We start from the raw sequence: 20,867 nt of genomic DNA, 5'->3' as shown, positions 1-20,867 counted from the left end.
CAAACCTATTAAGTTCTTAAAGTCTACCATTCACCTATACAATGAGAAGGCAGCCATTTTGTGGGCTTAATTATGACTCATGAGAATGCAGCCTGTTCACTGAGAAATAGTCACTCTACAGAGGGATGAAGTTCCTAGTTAACAGATTAGCTTAACGACGATAGCCAACAAAACTGTTCCCTTCACTGTGTCAGTGCGATAGGTACACTTGAAGACAGAAGTTTCAAGGTATCAATAATTTGAGTCTTTCTTTGTATTTCAGTGATGTTCAAAGTGATTAAATGATGAATTAGGAAGTAAAACAAGACAAAACATGAATTTATTTAGATTATGACTGCTGAAAGAACAATTTAAATATCACAGCATTTACAATGTGCAATGAGAAAACTAAACTATGAAATTCATATTTCAGGTGTAAACAAGGAGAGAATAGGTTACATGTATGTCTAACTGTAAAAACAAATCTGCATTACCAAGATCACACTGGAATGGATATAGGTAAGATGATCTCTTCTGAATAGTGCATTGATATAACTTAGTGTTCCCACTTCAAACAATAACACAAGTTCTATGGGCTCCCTTTGTAACTTAAGCTGCCCATACACTGTACGATAATTGTGCATACCAGACAACCATATGACTAGTTTGATTACTCTTCCATGACATGAATGATAATCATTCAGCCTGAAAATAGACTGCATTGTTTCGGTTGATTATCAAACCTGTCCGATCCACCCAACCATCGTCCTGCTGAGAAGTGAGATGGCCTCCATACATCTTGCAGTGCATGGAGGCTTTGTGATTATTGTCCTGTTGCTCTGCCCATCGCTTGTTGGTTGCACTATGGCCAGCTTAATACAGGCAACAGAGCATTCCACTGGTGCTGACAATTAAGATAGGCAGGTTATGAACCTGCGCAGTGAAGCAAAAAATGGTACAGTAGAATGACAAGACATACTTACTGCCCTCCCATGTGCAGTGCAGTAAATTCAGTGCTCCCTCCACACGTTTCCAGTGCTGAAGGTGATAAAAGGCATATGCCACTGCTTCACTGTCTCCTCGCTTCAGTATGTGCTCTGGTGGCATAATCAAGCTTTTCATTTCTAGCAAGTACTGGAACAATAAACATAAATGTACAAATAATATGCAGAAAAGTGTCTTTTTTTTACATTAAGCTACTGTATGAACTTTATTTGCATAGCAGTTTCACTATTGCACCTACATGCAGATAAACTACATACTAACACACACTGATTGGTTTTAAAAAATCTTGCCTGTAATTATACCTTTATACATTTTTTTACATAGTTTAAGAAACACATGGATATAAACTGAGGTTTGGTATTGGGAAAGCACCTTAATACTTTGGGATTTTGAGTGCTAGTGAATAATATAATATTATTTACATAGATCAATTGGTATTTCTGAGTACCAATATAACCCACACCTCCCCTGACAGACCAAATATTTTTTTCAGAGACGGAGACAACATTGCGTCCGTGTCTGCACCAGCCGCGGGCCACCCACGATCGGAGCTGCCCGGTCACTGCCTTTTCAGCTGACAGCACTTCCGCGTCAGGAGGCTTTTATACCACCTGACGTGAAAGCACAAGACAGTATATATATTTATATCCAAGAGTTAGGGGTGCACTCACCAGTCTCCAAAGTTTGATTAAAAAAATGTTGTATTCCATATAAGCAGCAGAGAATAACACCGACGTTTCGGTCCCTTCTGGACCTTTGTCCCCCATTCACAACCATATATTTAAGGTACCTTTTAACCCCATGGAGGAAAAATAAAAAATATATAACTAACGCTCAAACTACCAATAACGAGGAAGAAGAGATTTATTTATTTTTTTATACAAGTTTGAAGATGACAAGGTTTCAAGAAAGGAATTTTAAGCACGTTCCCCGCGTATGCGGCGTGCTAGCTGGATGTCTTTTGGCATAATTGTGACGCGTTTGGCGTGGATAGCGCACAAGTTGGTATCTTGTGGCCGGGCAGCTCCGATCATGGGTGTCCCGCGGCTGGTGCAGAGACGGACACAATGTTGTCTCTGAATTGAGGCCGGAACAGTCACATTTGAGGACAAATATGCTTACCGATTGGCAGAAGTGACCCATCTAGCAATGGATCCTTTCGAGGCTGGCCAGCCTCTTTTAGGCTCATCAATCAACACCAACAGGGAATCAGTATGCCTCAAGACGTAATATGCACCAAGTAAATGTGTAACGCACATACTACATCCAACAGTGCTAAGGAAGAAGCTTCACTAGTCATTGGATCCTGGCGAAAAGCTGGAAGAACAATAACCTGGTAAATGTGGAAAGCCAATACCACCGTCAGAAGAAAGGAGGGTTTAGTACGTAACACTACCCTATCCTCATGAAAAATGAGAAGCGTGAATTTACAAGAAAGACCTGCTAACTCAGATACCCCAATGGTCAAGGCACTGGCTAAAAGGAAAATAACCTTCAAATGTGAGATATCACAATTTCACAGATTCCAAAGGGTCAAACGGTGCCTTTTGAAGTGCCTCCAAAACTAAATTCAAGTCTCAAGGAGGAACTGGCGGGACATAAGGAGGCTATATATACGAATAACCCCCTACAAGAAGGTCTGAACCAATTTCCTCTGAAACAGGATCGATGGGGACAAATTTTGGCCCTTAAGAGAGGACAATCTAAGACCCTTAACCAACTCCTCTTGCAGAAAAGACAAGAGACGAGATACTTGGAACCTTTCAGGTTTGAACTTGTGTAGTTCACACCAAGAAATATATATCTTCCATATCCGATGATAATACTGGGAAGTAACTGGTTTGCGAGCCTGTATCATGGTTTTCACCACAGTTCTGAAAACCCTTTGGCCCTTAAGATATTGGATTCAAGAACCATGCCGTCAAAAGCCAAGCGAGGCAAATCGGGGTGACGGCATGGACCCTGAAGTAACAGATCTGGATGCAGGAGTAGACGATACGGAACGTCTGCCAACATGGTCCGAAGAATTGTGTACCAATGACAGCGTGACCAGTCTGGAGCCACCAGAATAACATGCCGTGCCACTGATCGAATCCGCTGAAGTACTCTTGCTAACATTACCAGAGGAGGAAAGATGTATCCCAGGTGGAACAGCTAGGGTGCTGCCTGTGGATCCCGGGGCAGAGATCTGTACCTTGGAAGTTTCTTGTTGAGACGAGAAGCCTATTAGATCTATGTCTGGAGACCCCCATCTGGCAACTTTTTCCGCAAACAACTCCTTTGTAATTCCCATTTCCCTGGATGCACACTGTGGTGACTTAAGAAGTCCGCCTCCCAGTTGTCCACCCTTGGAATATAAATTTCCTAAATAGCTGGAACCCAATTTCTGCCGAATGAAGGATGTGAGAAACCTCCATCAATGCTTTTGTGTGCCACCCTGCTTGTTTATATAAGCAACTGCCTTGGCATTGTCTGTTTGCATTCACACTGGTAGGCTCCTTAGATGGATTTGAGCATACCGAATTGCCATTAATTCCAGTATATTGATGGAAAGAGAGGCTTCCTGGACGGACCCTGTAGGAGTCTGTCTAGAAGCACAGCCTCCCAAGCCTGTTAGGTTGGCATCTGTGGTGACAATGGTCTAATTTATTACTGACAGTTGGCATCCCCTGTTCAGATTTGCATCCTATAGCCACCACCAAAGCATCTGCAGAGATAATCTGAACATCTGCCTGTTTAAATCGAGGGTCTGACTCCACCCATCGATGAAGCAATTGGTTTTGCAGTGGATAGGCATGAAATCTGGCGAAAGGAACGGCTTTGAATGAAGTCACCATTTTCCCGGTAGCTGCATAGTCCTGAGGACTGAGATATGAGACTTTTGTAAAATGGTCCTTATTTTGGATTGAAGATCCTGAATCTTTGCAGGCGGAAGAAACACTCTGTTACACTGGGTGTCGAAGAGAAGACCCAAACATAGCATCCTCTGAGATGGAATTAAATTTGATTTGGGAAAATTGATGATCCTGCTGAATCACTGGAGCATGCCTAAAGGTAATCTGTAGATGTTGTTGCAATAGGGCTATTGAGGATGTTTTAGCAACAAATCATCCAGATAAGCCAACACATTTATCCCCCCACTCCAGAGTAGGGAGATCATGTGTGCCATAACCTTTGTAAAGACTCTGGGAGCAGTGGCAGAGCCTGGAAATGAAAATGCCGATGCCCCACTGTAAACCGCAGAAGATGATGGAATATGGAGGTAGGCATCCTTGATATCTATGGAGGCCAGAAATTCCTCTTCCTCCATGGAACAAATGACTGACCTTATGGACTCCATCTTGAAATTTTCCAAATGGAGATAAGCATTTAACCCCCTGTGGTTGAGAACGGGACGAAACGACCAGTCTGGTTTGTCTACCAAAAAAAGACTGGAGTAGAACCCCAGGCCTTGCTGTAGTACTGGAACCAGAACCACAGGGAGAGGAGTGGAAAAGAATCTTTCTGGAACAGGATCCTCCAAATCTAAAATATGATCCGTGGATTTGACCCAAAATTCCAGATTGCATTGAATCCAAGTTTCCCAGAATTTCAGTAAGCGGCATACCATCAGAGGACAGGTCCCAGTCCCTTGACAGTCATGTGGATTGACCTGCTGGATTAGCAGCAGGGCGACTGGTGGTGGGGACAGCACGTCCCTAAAGGTCCCTCTTCAGGGACCCCTAGGTACACCCCGGAAGGCCTGAAAGCTTCCCCTGCCTTGAGTCCGAAAGTAACAAAACCTAGGGGATTTTGGTTTTGGTGTTGTTACAGGAAAGTAAGGACTTTTTCCTCCTGTGACCGGAGAAATAATTTTAGTTAATTCTGTACCAAACAAAAAACCTCCTTCAAAAGGCAATGCCTCTAAAGCATGCCTGAACTCTATGTCTGCCATTTAATGTTTTAAGCCATAGCGAACGTCTGTCGGAAATGGCCAAAGCCGAAATATGAGACTGTACCTGAACAGTATCTATTAAACCATCGCCTATATAGGTTAGAGCTTTCAAAATCTGATCAGCTAAAGAGCTAGTTTCAGGCAAGTCCCCTGATTGAAATCCAGTAATCATCTGGTTCATTCAGGGATTGATAGCCTTTACCACCCAGGCGCTGGCCAGAATTGGGCGCAACGAGACTCCTGACAAATTGAATATTGACTTAAGTACAGCCTCATTCTTCCATAGGATCTTTAGGAGTTACAGACTGTGTTATGGGAATAACACTATTCCTGACCAACCTAGCAATAGGAGCTTCCACCATGGGTTGAATTTCCCAAACCTTGGTATCCTCATCCGAAAAAGAATAAAGATACTTACATTTTTTCAGAATATGAAATTTGGAATCAGGTTCACCAGGCTTCTTTTAATATTTCTTGAAAATTTGAAAATACTGGGAAAACAGATACATGTTTCTTAAGCTTAAACAAAGAAACTGAACTAGTTACTGGAATAGCGGTTTCCTGTAGATGCAAAGTCTCCTTGACCGCATCTATCAACATAGAAACTCCAGAATCAGAATGGGAGTCACCCTCCCAGTTAGAGTTGTCTTCCCAGTCATAATCCACTTCCCCTTCTTCCTGGAAAGAGGTAGCTGAAGCCTCTTCTCCAGGAAAATCCACTGAGGAATGACCTGAGCGTCTCTTGATGGCTGTGGCCCCTGCTGATGTTTCCATTTTATTTAGGGACATTGCCATCTGAACGAGACATCGTCCCATATCCTGGGCCCATCTGGGCTCTACTGAGAGATCAGACAAAGTAGGAGCTTGAGCACAGGGTATCATATAATTTACCTGAGAGTGACGTAAGTCACTTATGACCTCAACCATAGACCAGGGCCCAATCAGGCATCACCGGCTGTTCAGCTGAACCTTCCGGGAATGAATCCCTCTGTGAACAACAGCACAGAGTGACCCTGGGTCCGTACCTTTTGGCAATTTTTTTCTCACATTTTATACAAGTATAAAAGGTGACTGATCAGGTTTTTGGACTCCTTGTCTGGCTTATCCATACTAAGAGAGAAAGACAAGACATGTCTAACCAACACAGATAGCTGCCTAAATTCTATAAAGAACAAAGAAAATATCTGCACCAGACTTCTTATTTTCCATACGATCATTATTGATTATTTAGTATATTGTTTACCAACATAACTTAATGATTTTTAATGGAACAATGCCAGGTTGTATATTAAAGTGTTGGTGGTGCTCCCCAGGGCTTATATTAGTAGATTATAAGGGTGGGTTTTGTCAAGTGAGCAAAACAAAAAAGAAAAAAAAACTCTTTTTGGGGGCACTCTTATATAATTGCGATTTAAAACAATTTTTTTTTCGCCCCGTGCGATCACTAGTATACTAAAGATTTGTTTGCCTTTGTTGTTTTGGAAATAATATGTACTTTGAGGAGTCCTGGGTTTTTGCATTTAATAGATGGGTGAATTAGAGTCTTCATTAGCCCCTTCTTTGTTTTTTTCTATTCAATCAGTGCTACACTTTTCCCAGAGGAATTTAGGCAGCTTATAGGGGTGGGTTTTGTCAAGTGAGCAAAACAAAAAAAAAAAAAAAAAACTCTCTTTTTGGGGGCACTCTTATATAATTGCGATTTAAAATGATTATTTATTAGATATACATTAAAAAGTTATTAACATAAACAAATAGAAAATACACATAAGACAAAAACATGAAAAAAGAGCATAAAGATAAAGGACTTCTATATATTGTCTTTCACAAATAGACAGTAAAATAACTATCTATAGTGATAGTGGGAAGATATCCCAAGAACTTAGTCCTTAATTGTTGGGTGAAAATATTATTTAAATAACACCTCTGCTCAAAAATGCAGGTGCTAACACAATATTAATGAAGGCACATATGAATTGGTAAATAGAATGTATATTACAACTTGATTTTTACAGGTAACCAGCAAGAGAAAAATCATATATAGCCAAAACAAGCCTGGTAACGAATTAAAAATGACCTCAGTCTGATAGTATTATAGTGTCAGGTGTTGCTCTGCCCATAGACATACATAGAACAAGACAATTTCAATATTAGACAAATACCACAATATATATAGGCAACACACAGGTTCAGAGTAATAATGATGTAAATCTGACTACATGCATTTATATAATAAATGCAGTAATCTCCACCATAAATCTTTGTCTGGCAGATAGTGATTTAAACTTCTGGTAGCATTGGATTTATTCTGCATGAGCAAATAATATATATCTTTTAATGATACCACTTGTGATTCCACGGATATCAAGAGCGAGATACAAGGAAATGTCAAAACATATAATGACTTGAACTCACACTTGGCTGGTTTATAACAGTACCAGTTTTTTGTTTTCATAAATGGTCACTGTGTCAACGCCTCCCGTCAGAAGCCGGCCCACTGACATCACTAGTGATGTCAGTGGGAGTGATTTTGGCTCTGATAGAGCCAAAATCACTCCGGAGCTTGCGGTTGAAAACCTCAACCGCAGGCTCCGGCTCGCAATTTCGATGGTCGCGATGGTCTCGACCATCGCGGCCATCACCAAGCACGCTCGTATAGCCTGTGGGTGGTGACCCACAGCTATACGAGCGTCCAGGAGGACGCTCCATGAAAATGGAGCCCGGCCCTCATTCAGAGCGTGCGCTCTGCTCAGAGCGTACGGCTCTGAATGAGGGCCAATGTCCTCTATAAGGGCCACCTATTTGTATTCATGGAATATTGTCACATGGGAACATGTATACAGTTCCTGATACAAATCTTTGTGTCGCCTATTGGGTTAAGAAATAAACAATCAACTGCAGCAATCATATAGAACTAATTAATATGTGGACATCTTAATGCCCTAGTTGATATTAATGCTTAACCCAAATATAAGGATTCCCTTGTATAGCTATAGGGTTTATTCGTGCAGTATGGTACTGTATTTGGTTTATGCTCAGAATGTGGCACCCCCTGTTGGTTTTAATTATATCTAATACAATACAGTGCTATTGTTATAGCTCCCTCTATAGGGCTGCAAAATTGTTTAATAAACTGTTACTCACTCAGACTAACATTACTGAGTGTTTAATGTGGGTTCCTCATGCCCAGCTACAAGGTTTAATCACAAGTAGTAGTATTGGAGTAGATTATATATATTCACACTACTTGCTCAGAGTAACACTATAACATAGTCTGAGTACTAGGAAAGCATATTAATGCATGCCATTTTCTTCACTGTGGTAATCACATTTGCTTATCCACACAGTGGAGGCAGTGCTTTCAAGTGCTAATAACACAACATAGGACACTATCAGCAGCAGGAGCTGCAAAAAACCGACGTACGTTTCACAAAAGTTATGTTTTTTCAAGGCCTTGAAAAAAGGCCTTGAAAAAACATAACTTTTGTGAAACGTACGTCGGTTTTTTGCAGCTCCTGCTGCTGATAGTGTCCTATGTTGTGTTATTAGCACTTGAAAGCACTGCCTCCACTGTGTGGATAAGCAAATGTGATTACCACAGTGAAGAAAATGGCATGCATTAATATGCTTTCCTAGTACTCAGACTATGTTATAGTGTTACTCTGAGTAAATAGTGTGAAAATATATAATCTAATTCAATACTACTACTTGTGATTAAACCTTGTAGCTGGGCATGAGGAACCCACATTAAACACTCAGTAATGTTAGTCTGAGTGAGTAACAGTTTATTAAACAATTTTGCAGCCCTATAGAGGGAGCTATAACAATAGCACTGTATTGTATTAGGTATAATTAAAACCAACAGGGGGTGCCACATTCTGAGCATAAACCAAATACAGTACCATACTGCACGAATAAACCCTATAGCTATACAAGGGAATCCTTATATTTGGGTTAAGCATTAATATCAACTAGGGCATTAAGATGTCCACATATTAATTAGTTTTATATGATTGCTGCAGTTGATTGTTTATTTCTTAACCCAATAGGCGACACAAAGATTTGTATCAGGAACTGTATACATGTTCCCATGTGACAATATTCCATGAATACAAATAGGTGGCCCTTATAGAGGACATTGGCCCTCATTCAGAGCCACTCGCTAGCGGCAGTACGCTCGTTCCGAGCGATGTTCGCACATCTGCGCATGCATACGGATCGTTATACGCATGCGCGAACCAGTCAGTGCGGCCGAAATTTATGTGCTCGCAAAATAGCGAATGCCTGATAATTTGAGTGACAGGATGAGGCGTATGTGGGTGGTAAAAGGGGAAGGTGCTTGAAAACGGGGAGTGGAAATCAGAACGCAGGCGTGCTTAAAGGTCAAAACGGGCGTTTTATGGGTGTGCATATTTAAAACAGCAGCGTCATTGACCACGTCACTGGGTTTTTTTTTAGCCAGAACTGCTCGCAAAATTGTGGTAGCAAAAACCAACCACAAGAATAGCGAGCAGTTCATACCCTGTGCGATGTACTCGATTAATCTAATAAATAGCGGACATGACGTCGGATGCGAGCGGCCAGGGGGCGTAGTTTCCCAAAAAAAGACCGCAAGTTTTGTTCGCTCGTTCAGACCTAGAGGCGTGAACAGACCGCAAACAGCGAACGGTTCATTTGAATAGCCACCCCTATTTTCTGGACGAGCGAGCGCAAATAGCGACCGGCTCTGAATCAGGGCCATTGTGCATAATATAGCACCCATTAAATCAACCTGGTTCTAAAGGTGTAATGGCATACCATAACCAATAGATGGCAGCATAATATCACCAATGGAATTTATATCTTGGTTTAGTTTCAACACAGTATATCTAATTACAATTGTGGGTAGTACATGCAGGGCCAATTGATTTCAACTATATAAATATATGTTATGATTAATGACACTGGAGAAAACAACATTTAATAGAATCTTTACTCAGAAACATAACTGAAAGGGACACAGAGACAAATGAATTATTAATAATTTAATATCAATTGATGACACACATTTGTTTCAATGTTTTTATTATATTTTTTTCTTGGAATATTTCACTAATAAGGCGAAACATTTTTTTAATAATTTATTTAATAAAAGTTATATTTTATATACAATTATCCTCTATGTGCGCCAACAAAGAGACAATACCCTTTTCTTCTCTTTTTTGTAAACTCCTACTTATTGTCCTTGGCAGCACCCCCATAGAATGATTTCATATGTACCACAAATTGTCTAATTGGGGTCGTTACACAAGTATATATACCTTCTTAAACCTAAACCTAGTGCAGAAGTGCTTTCCCAGCCCCTTATCCCTGATTTAATGAATTGCGAATTGAGTCTATATGTTCCAGAGCTCTTTGTTTCAACATCCTTGATGTCATACCGACATATTTGATATTGCAAGAGCATGTTATACAATATACTACGTTGATTGCCTTGCAGTTGATACATTTTTTGATTTTAATTAGGTTTCCATATTTATCCATGACAGTATCAGTCTTTAAAATATGTTTGCAGGCTTTGCTTTCTCCACAGGGATATGTCCCTGTTCTCAGTGGTTTCTTTGGTAATGTTCTAGTATAGTGGCTCTGTACTAGTTCATCTCTCAAATTAGGAGACCTTCTCCAGCTCATTGAGACTGTTTCTTTCAGCTTTTCGGAGAGGTCAGGATCCGTTAATAATATGGGCCAGTGTTTCTGAATGATTGATCTAATTTCTCTCCATTCTGTACAGAAATTTCCTACAAATCGAATCTCATTCATTGTGTTCTTATTCTCTTCCTTGTCTGCTTTAAAGATTAGAGAGTCATGTGGTTTTTTATTCACTTCTGATCTTGCTTTTTTGATTAGTCTGTCACTGTATCCTCGATCTTTTAATCTCCTAAAGAGTTGGTCACCCATTTTCTTATAGGTGTTTTCGTCGGAGCAATTTCTTCTCAGTCTGAGGTATTCTCCTTTTGGTATATTTATCACTGTATGAGGAAAGTGCGAGCTAGATCTGTTAGTTGCAGTTTCTTTTCTGAATAACTCCGTTCCTAGCATGTTTTTTTCGTTTTTATAAATCATCAGATCAAGGAATGAGATCTTATCTTTGCTGGCCTCGTATGTAAATCTTCAGTTGAGATTGTTCTTATGTGGGTAGTATTGGGGGCAAGGGGGAGGTTAGGGGCAGGCAGTGCTGGGAGTAAGGTGGAGGATACACACAGGTAACAAGTATGGTAAATGGAAAATACACACAGCTACACAGTCTGGCAAGTGAAGGAAAGCATACAGTTACAGAGTCTGGGAGGATAAACACAGTTACATAGTCAGGATTTGGGGGGGGGGGGGGGGGCGCACAGCAGGCCAGTAATACCAGGGAAAGGAGCAACACAGCCGGCCAGTAACTGGCCACAGGCAATATGTGCAAAATAAAACATTGTTATTTTTTTTTTTTTGCTAAGTAAAACCAGCTATTGTCAGGTAACTAGAAATACAAAACCTGATAAAATATGAATTATTATTATTACCAGTTATTTATATAGCGCACACATATTCCGCAGCGCTGTACTGAGAATATTTGTCCATTCACATCAGTCCCTGCCCCAGTGGAGCTTACAATCTATATTCCCTACCAAATGCTCACACACATACACACTAGGGTTGATTTTTTGTTGGGAGTCAATTAACCTACCAATATACTTTTAGAGTGTGGGAGGAAACCGGAGTACCCGGAGGAAACCCACGCAAGCACAGGGAGAATATACAAACTCCACACAGGTAGAGCCATGGTGGGAATCGAACCCATGACCACAGTGCTGTGAGGCAGTAATGCTAACCATTACACAATCTGTGCTGCCCGAATGACTGAGATTACATTACACAGCACCATCGATACCAACAGGCTGTCATTTGTGCAGGGTGTTAAAAAAAAAAAATGAGGAATCACTGAGGGAAAGCTACATAAATATAATAACTCCTAGGCCGCTCCCAACCCTGGGGTATACCTGTCACTAGAGATCAGACAATCCGAGCCCGGTCATAGGACCTGCATAGGATTCAGCCTGTGCCTCCCGTAAGCACACACCTGAAATTTATTGCTGCGTGACCAAATTACCGGACATCGATTCGGGAGTCACCGCCGGCGGCATCCATAACAACGCCCCCCGCGGGAGGAGAGCGAGGGCTGTGCTGCAGGGAGACGTGGAATGCACACAGTGGCCACCCGGAAGTGTGCACAGAGTTTTCTTAGAGGTTTCCTGAGCACTAGCGGGGAGCGGCAGCTGCAGAAGGTGGACACGGGGATTCTGGGAACTGTAGTTCAACTTCTCACATCCATCTCCAGCCAGCCGGTCTGTGTCCAGCGGTAGCAATAGGTTGGTAAGAATCTGCCGGCGGCGGTAATGATTGAATGTCGCGGCACTGCACACAGCTCGTCCTGCGGGACCCGCTCAGTTTTAAAAACTGGGTCCCCAACTTCCCGTAGCGTGTAAAAACACGATATAGCGCGTATTTTGCGAACACTGATCCCTGTATGTGACTGCCTAAATTCCTGAGAAGCAGTGCAATAAGAGGTGCTTATGTATATATCGCAATAATATAAGCCCAACATAGATCACCAAGTTAATACCCCAAAAGTAATAATCCCTGTTAACTGCTTATCTGTTACCACACAGCCATCCCACTGTATCTGCAGAACTCCAGCCGCTCTCAACAGGTGTTTGTGCTGGCTCTGAAGTCGCGTGAGCTGCTGAAACTCAAAATACCTGGGGGAAGCATTGCCTGGCATGCCAATGGCGTCCTGGTTCACTCAGGACACCTGGCGTTTCCATCCGGAGACTACAGTGTTACTGCGACCCAGAATGATGACGTCACCAATGGCACGCCCGCACATGCAGCGGCACCGCTTCCTGGGGCCGTTCAAGCCTCTCTCTCCCATAAAGCCGGCAGCATCTTGCTGCTCTGTAATCCCCTTAGGCGGTCCTCCAAAGGGAACCATCGGGGTCCTGAAAGCAGCAGGTGCTGTGAAAGCCCGGAGAGGTGTGAGACGCCGGCCCTACAGAGCAGTCATGTGAGTAATAACATACCCATCTGCTCTGCTCAAAAGCGGCATGCCGCGAAGCAGTACATAAGGGCAACAAGGTCTTTTACATATAACATGTATAAAGCTTACCTTCTCTTTTGCCAGCGGCCCTCTCAGATGTGTGTCTGGTATGGAGAGAGACCCAGGGACTATGTAGTTTGGTGACTCTCCCAGGGGCCGTCTTTAGAGTGGGACACAGGGTTCACACATACCTATTCTACCTAATTCCCACTCTGACAGTGCTTGTCGTCGTGTTGCCAGGAATTAGGCACCCAATCCAAAATAAAGAAATTAAACCTAACTAAAAGCTAGGACCTAGCTAGTGCCTTACTCCAAGGCACTAAAAACAAGACTGAGCTTATGGTGGAAGGGGAGGGGTTATATAGGGGGTGTGAGCCAGTTTCAATTAGTTAGTGCCCGACTCCACACCTCACTACGCATAACTCAGAGGTAATGGCATCCCCCAGATGGATGAAGAAGGAAGCTTTTCAGGTTCAACCCCTCCTCCCCCGGCAGTCATCTTGTGGAACACAAGGGCTCACTCTGGTCCCATCACAAGAACGGGGTCGATCGCCAAGCTTCAAAATGGGAGGTGCCTCACAATCCTACTATTAGGAAATTGCCAACGAAAAGCAAAGCTGTCCTGTCGAACAGCAGATTAAATGACTCCTACTTTCTGGTCTTCTCTCACACCTCTCCCTTGTTAAAACTATTGTCAATGCTGCTGCTTGTCTCGTCAACGTTGTTCTGACTGATCTTCTCCTTCACTAGCTCCCCTTCTCATACAGCAGGTCATGTTTTGAGGCTGTTGTTGGAAGCAGGTGGGAAAATTATTGAACCAGCAAAATAGATTAACTCTCCTGTGCATGATTTAAAGAAATCCACAAAACATGACCTGTTAGTGGTACTTGAGGCCTTGAGTTGAGAACCACTGCCCTTTGGAATCCAGCTTAAGCTCACCTTCAAAGCACTCAATCACTACACCCACCTACATCTCCGACCATCTGACGCTACACACAATCTCGAATTTTACACTCTACTCTGAGAATCGTCTTGCCTCTGCACAGATTACCTTAATGCAATACTTCTCCTGAGCTGTTCCCCTCTGCTGGACTTCACCCAACCGTCACGAAGTCTGCCACCCCACATGGATCCATACATGCCCTGAAAACACACCTGTTCTTTAAAGTCTACCTGCTCCCTCATATTCACATCTGCTGTATGTAATATCCCTCCTCATCTCTTTCCAGTTCACCTCCCAGTTTTACCCTCCTTTAGACTGTAAAAGTTCTCATGAGCAGGGTCATTCACCTTCTTGGTTTTTATCGTGCACTATCCTTGTCTCCAATGTAGCAAGACATGTGGGGCCCCATAGCAAAAATATATCACAGGACCCCCGAACCCACTGCTCAGAGCAGGCTGGGTGCTCTGCTTCCGAGTCCCATCTGCTGATGCAGTGCATCACATCTGCTTTCACAGGCCTAGCCAGCTCTACCTCTCCTGGGAGGAGGCATGGCCAGAGATGCAGCCATGGCACATTAGGATTAAGGAAGACTAAATAATTTTTTTGTAATATATACTTTCATTTATAATATTTACTATATGAATATCATCATTCATTAAATCCTGTATGTTAAATCTACCTTCTGAACCTCACATTCGAACCGATTTCAAGTTGCATGTACAGTGGCTGTATTTAGAGGATAGTCACGGGAGCCTATTTTAGTACCGTTTGCTAATGCAAATATCCATTTGACTAATATGGGGGTTTGTGCGTGTGCAATCAGAAAACAATGCCATTGATTTTACACTGGCTGCTGCAACAGTCATCATTACAGGCATTTTCACAGCCCCATGCTAGATGCAAGAGAAATGTCAGAAACAGGCTTCCCTTCCCCATATGCACAACTCGCATGGAGATTTTTATTATACGCCCATGCCACTCCCACAAGTCAGAGCAGTTATTTGCAATCACATTGTCACCACCCAGATCACGTCCCAAAACACCACGTTTCACGGAAAGAAAGATCCGGTCAAATTGTGTCCAACTAAGAATAGGACAGAGATATGCAAAGATGTGAAAGATCAGTGTGACTAAGCCCCTGTATTTGGAGTGGTGTAAACATTTCTTTACATACCTTTGGAACATGTGGGTTAAATTCTACAGCTCGATGAATGGCCTCCACTGCGTTCATTTCTGCATTACTAAGTCCTCTTCTGGAGGCTGTTTCCGGTGAGAACCTACAAACGTAACAAGTTTACAGATAGTAATCAGATTTCACTTTATTCCCGACACAGCCGACTTGGGTTTTGAAAAAGTTCTTTATTGCTGCACTTCCTTCAGTTTCTCATAAGCACAAACACGTACGTGATTATAGTTACATTAAAGAGCACCATTAATCAGTTTAGTTATAATGGGGAAGCCAAGAACATTAAGTGGCAAGACAAAGTGGTATTTTAAATGTTGAGATTTTAGGCAAGTTATGCCAAAAGCTCAATATTCTACATATACAAATATATCCCATATTGGTCATTGTGGAGAAGTGACTTCAAATAGAGAAAAAAAAATGAAAAAAAAGTAATGTAGGGCACTGGAGAGGTTATGCACCTCTCTCTCTCTCTACAATATATATATATATATATATATATATATATATATATATATACACAAACATGCACGCATACATACATGCACACTACTATACTGTTTAAGAGATCCAAAAAACGACGAGTCACCAGGGACCCCTCACTGCTCCGGCTCCTGTCCTCCACTACTTATCATTGGTCTGGATATCTCTAGTTAGGAGTCAGATCATTAGTAACCCCCTACCCCCTTTACTGTGGACCGTGCACGATGTAGAGGCTGTTATAAAAGGCGAAGGAGGAATTATTCTTTTAAATTTCTTTACTCTGGCTAATATAGTGTAGAGCCAGATCTTTTGTCAGGTGTTTTGAAAGAACGTTAGTAGGGTGAATCAGTCAGTAATTGAATATTACCAGTGTATTAACATTTTCAGGTTTAATACATTAAGTAGGTATTCAATTAAATATATTAAACCTCAAGGTGCATACAGACACAACGATATTTTGAACAATTATCAATATCATTTATCGTTCAATCATTAAAAAAATCGTTCACTTTCTGAGTTAAAATGATGAACGATTATCGTTCATGCGCGTTCACGTTTGTAGTTTAGTCAGACTGACCAACTGAACGAATTTCATTAAGGGAATATACAAAAATCGTTTGTAGTTCAAAAAAATCGTTCATTACACTTTAAAAAATCTGACAGATAATCTGACAGAAAATCGTTCATAAAATCGTTGGTAACAAAATCATTGTGTGTGTATGCAGTTTTAGATTAGATCTGTTGTCTTTGTTTTATTAAATTAAGTCACATTGTTTATTCAGTGGACTTCTTTTGTTGCAAAATTCTAACTATAAAGCTGCATACACACACACACAACGATTTAGTAAATGAACGATTTTAGTAAACGATTTTCCTTCATTTTTTTCAAGGGAAAAATGAACGAAAATAGTTTAATAAAATCGTTCATTTACTAAATGTAATGAACGATTTTTTTGAACTACAAACGATTTTTGCATATTCCCTTACTGAAAATCGTCGAGTTGGTCAGTCTGACTGAACTACAAATTACAAACGTGAACAATAATCGTTCATTGTTTTAAGTGAACGATTATTTCAACGATTGAACGATATCGTTAATCGTTCCAAAAAATCGTTGTGTGTGTATGCACCTTTACTATAAACTCTTTTCCTCAGTGTCTTCACATGTTGATCCTTGGCAAGAATGAAGCTTACTTAAGGTATCATGAGGGTTGCTGCAACTTTAATGAGATAAATAGAACATTGACTAGAACACATCATAATCTCAGTAGCAATGTCCGCAGACCACTTCAGACACTTAACATGTATAACATTTTCTTCCAAACACATTGCTCTTACTAATTATATGCATAACTGTATCCGGAACTTGCACGTCCATGATACATAGTTATAAGATCTTCAATTACTGCTTGTGATCTTAATATATTGCTATTCAGCTGTAAATTTAGCTTATACTAAAGAAAATGGGATCTCCAGTAAGGAGCCCAGAACGTTGATTTAGGCAATGGAAAAAAAAAAATTGATTTAGTTGTCTTACAAACAGACAAAAACATTTTGGGCCAAATGTAATAGGGTGATAGATTAGAAAATGTGAGAGTTTAGCAGTAAAATCTCACATTATTACATTGGTCGAGTTGCATCTTCAAAATGGGTAAACAGCTGGGTGAGAATTTAAATCGTGAGCTTTTTTTGAGTCTGAAAAACATGCGAGTTTGGATGTTCTCGGCCTCTATAACATTGGCCAAGTTTAAAAAGTGAGAGAAAACGCTCTTCCATTTTCTAAACTCTCACCCTATAACATTTGGCGCTTTGAATCAGATACACAAAAAATCATGTTCTGTAGCAGTTATAAGATAAGAGTAACAAGAACGAAACAAATGAAGCACCCGCCCAGCTATCTTATAGAACATGAGCATCTCCTCACCACAGATCAGACATTGGGGCATTAGAAGGCATTTAACACAAAGTAGGGAGTCAAAAGATATCCAAGCCCTAACACAGCAAAAACAGACAAAGATTCTATGAGAACCAACCTCTCAGAAACAGCCCTGGCTTTTAATAACGCTGCTGTGTAACATATTGTTGAGGACTTTGGAAGACTGATATCTGCAATAAAAGAAAAAGAAGAATCAGAGATTAGATTGTCTTGTTACATTTTTCTATATTATAAGTCCTTTGTACAGGACCAATAAATAATTACACACTTAAAAACATTACAGTATTGAGTATTAGTTTCTCATATTAAAATATAAAAAGCCACCTGTAGGTGAAGAGCTGTAACATGGCTAATCTAATACAGCCGCTGCAGAGAACCTGTACACATTTATGAATATGTGAAAGTGATGACACTTTAGATCAGTTTTGTTCAAGTTGCTGGATGCAAAGAGTTCCACTGTCATTACTGTTGCCATCTGTGTTCCTCCTTTGGTGGTCACCGTGGCCTCTCTAGGGTAGCAGCTGGCTTTGTGTCCCACATAATGCCATAGAAAAATACCCAGCACACAGCTCCTCCGAGCTCGCAGATCACCACAAGTGGTGAAAGCCATTTCTAATACCAGAAGAGAGAGTGGGGAAGGAGAGTTATAGTTATCAGTAGCTACCTGTATTAACATTTCTAAACAGAATAGCTCATCTTTTATTGCTCCACCATCTACTGACTCTCCTCATTGGCGCATTCCTACCTACCACACCACCAGTAGTCGCAGAGAAATGCCAGTCCCCAATGGTTACTTTAATACTGATGGATGACAATGTTCATCTCTTAAGCAAGGTACACACTATACGAAATATCGTTCTGAACCAGATCAGAATGTTATATTGCACACATCGTATAGTGTGTATGCCCAAATCTGTCGTGAGCGACGGTTATTCATCGCATCGTCCCATTTGCTGTTCTGCACAGCAGATGGGACAATGCAATGAATGACGCGGTACTGTTACATGTAGCATGTAACGACACATTGCTGCGCCGTCACACATCAGATCGTGCAGTGTGTACATCCGGCCTGATGTGTCGTTACATCACATCGCAACATTGTATGATGTGTACACTGCTTTAGAGAAGCCACATGCATTTTCACCACCACCTGCTACATTATGTAATAAGCGTTCACTACATCTAAGTTTATTTGGATAGTACCATCTTTACCTTATGTTTCATATCTTTGTATGTTTTTTGTGTCAGGATACCTTCAATGGTGGATGATAATCAATTTAGCTGAATATAAAGCATTATGTTAAAGAAGACTGTGTAGCATTTAGACCAGGTGCTGCCTATGGCCCTGATTCAGAGCGCTTGCTCTGAATCAGGGCGGCATTTTATTTTTTTGAGCCGGCCTCCTGGCAGCTCGCTAAGCTGTGGGTGACCACCCACAGCTTTTGCGAGCGGCCAGATGATGGTCGCGACCATCGGACTTGCGACGAGACCCTTGTGGTAGGGTCTCGTCCACCGCAAGCCCCAGTGGACTTCCTGCTCTAATAGAGCAGGAAGTCCACCTACTGACATCACTAGTGATGTCAGTAGGTCCGCCCAGAAACGGAAGGCGTTCCCTTGGGAACGCCTCCGTTTTTTCCAGCCACCCCCCCTGCCCGCCTCCAAAATGGGGCGAGCTGTCAATCACAATCGACAGCCGCCCCGCTTTGGTGTGAGACCCGTAGTGACGGAGCGCCCGTCGCTGGCCGGATCTCACACATGCGCAGGGGGTAAACATCGACCGGCTTGCGAGCGGGTCTGAATCAGCCCCTATGTTGCTACTGTACAAGGTACAACCTGACCTATTAGGGAATTTTATGATTCCATCTGCAAGGAATAATTAGCCCATGTGCACCCTAAAAGGCCTTTGTGCATAAAACTATGCCTCACCATTGTATAGCAGAATATTTCCCTTTATATTAGGATTACTACAGATTGCCTTCAGCAATGGATTCTATTGCATACACTTTCCTCTCACAACCTCTGTCTTCTTTTTAACTCTGCTAATTCTGAACCCAAGTTGGTTGAATTCGTGACCACTGACACATAGCTGGAACGACACAGAGCAAGAAATTGACAAGCCAGGTATAACATGGTCAGGGGGGTGTGGATTGGGTAACTCACTGTGGGTCTCATTCAGACCCGGTCACAAGCGCTGAGCGCTCGCAGCCGGGTCGATGGTTAGGCCCTGCGCACACGCAGCTGCCGAGACCCAACCTAAGGGTCTCGTCGCAAGCCCTGATGGTCGCGATGGTCTTGACCATCGCAACCATCACCCTGGTCGGTTGCTAAGCTGTGGGTGGTAACAGCTAAGCTAGCGACCAGGAAGCGCACTAAAAAAAAAGAAGCGGCCGCCCTCATTCAGAGAGAGCGATCGCTTCTTGCGACCGTCTCTGAATGAGGGCCTCTATCTTTGGCAGGCAAGTGTCAGTGGGGGAGATGTATTATAGCGGCACTTATTGTGCTGCTATAACGCTTCCTGCTTCGCCCCTTTACCGCGGTGAAGCAGGAAGCACTAAGAATGAGTGAACACTACCTCCTCCGGCGATCCCCAGCTGAGCACACAGCGCATCAGCCCAGTGCTGATGCAATGTCTCTCACTCCCGGCTGGCTCCACTGGGCATGCGCGAGATCTAGCAAACATTGAGAGATCCTGCCGGCAGCCTTGAGCCGGCAGCCACCGCAGCTGTCCAATATCGATAGCTGCAGCTGGCGAAACGGTCAGGCGAACTGACCGTTCATACATAGCAGCGCTGATAATGACAGGGGAGCCCCTGTCATTTACCGCCCAGCCATCCAATAATACATGGGGGAGAAGCGGTTAATATATCTCCCCCCAGAGTCACAGGGAGTGGAAAGCAGATCAGCGCTCTATGAGTCTGGATCCAATAAAGGGCGAGCACACAGTGTCAGAGATGCTGGGGGGGATTAGGAGACAAGGAGTATGGAAACAAAGTGCAGGGATGAAGAAGAAGGGCCCTGCTAGTGAGAGGAAAAATGAACAATAGGAAGATGAGCTGGAGAAAGAGAATATCAGGGAGGAGAAATTGCAGATTTAGGAGGAATGATGGTGGGCTTTGATGAAAAGGTGAGTTGTGAGTAACCATTTGAAGCAGGTGAGTCTGGCAGCTATGACATCCACAAGTTATATTAAAACATTAAAAGTATGCTCAGATCGCCACAGAATCATAACATTTACTTAGTGGCTTTTTCAGAGTGGAGCACATACTTATTATTCATGTGTGTCCATTG

The 20,867-nt window shown here is 42.2% G+C and overlaps 1 protein-coding gene across 4 annotated transcripts in view; it reads right to left on the bottom strand.

Moving 5' to 3' along the window:
- The window catches only part of ST7L (suppression of tumorigenicity 7 like), a 72,432-nt gene that overhangs the window by 17,241 nt on the left and 34,324 nt on the right, over window positions 1–20,867 (bottom strand). For all 4 annotated transcript variants that reach the window (XM_088475417.1, XM_088475414.1, XM_088475415.1 and 1 more), the window contains 3 exons: window positions 17,677–17,749; window positions 15,152–15,254; window positions 963–1,113 (listed from right to left, as the gene is read on the bottom strand). In XM_088475417.1, coding sequence (XP_088331543.1) covers window positions 963–1,113; window positions 15,152–15,254; window positions 17,677–17,749 — 327 coding nt within the window. The remainder of the gene's footprint in view (window positions 1–962; window positions 1,114–15,151; window positions 15,255–17,676; window positions 17,750–20,867) is intronic.

The sequence above is a fragment of the Taudactylus pleione genome, unplaced genomic scaffold (assembly GCF_031769625.1).
Source record: "Taudactylus pleione unplaced genomic scaffold, aTauple2 ptg000172l, whole genome shotgun sequence".
Lineage (NCBI taxonomy): Eukaryota > Metazoa > Chordata > Amphibia > Anura > Myobatrachidae > Taudactylus > Taudactylus pleione.
The sequence above is the reverse complement of the archived record's forward strand: the minus strand, read 5'-3'. Positions and strand labels throughout refer to the sequence as shown.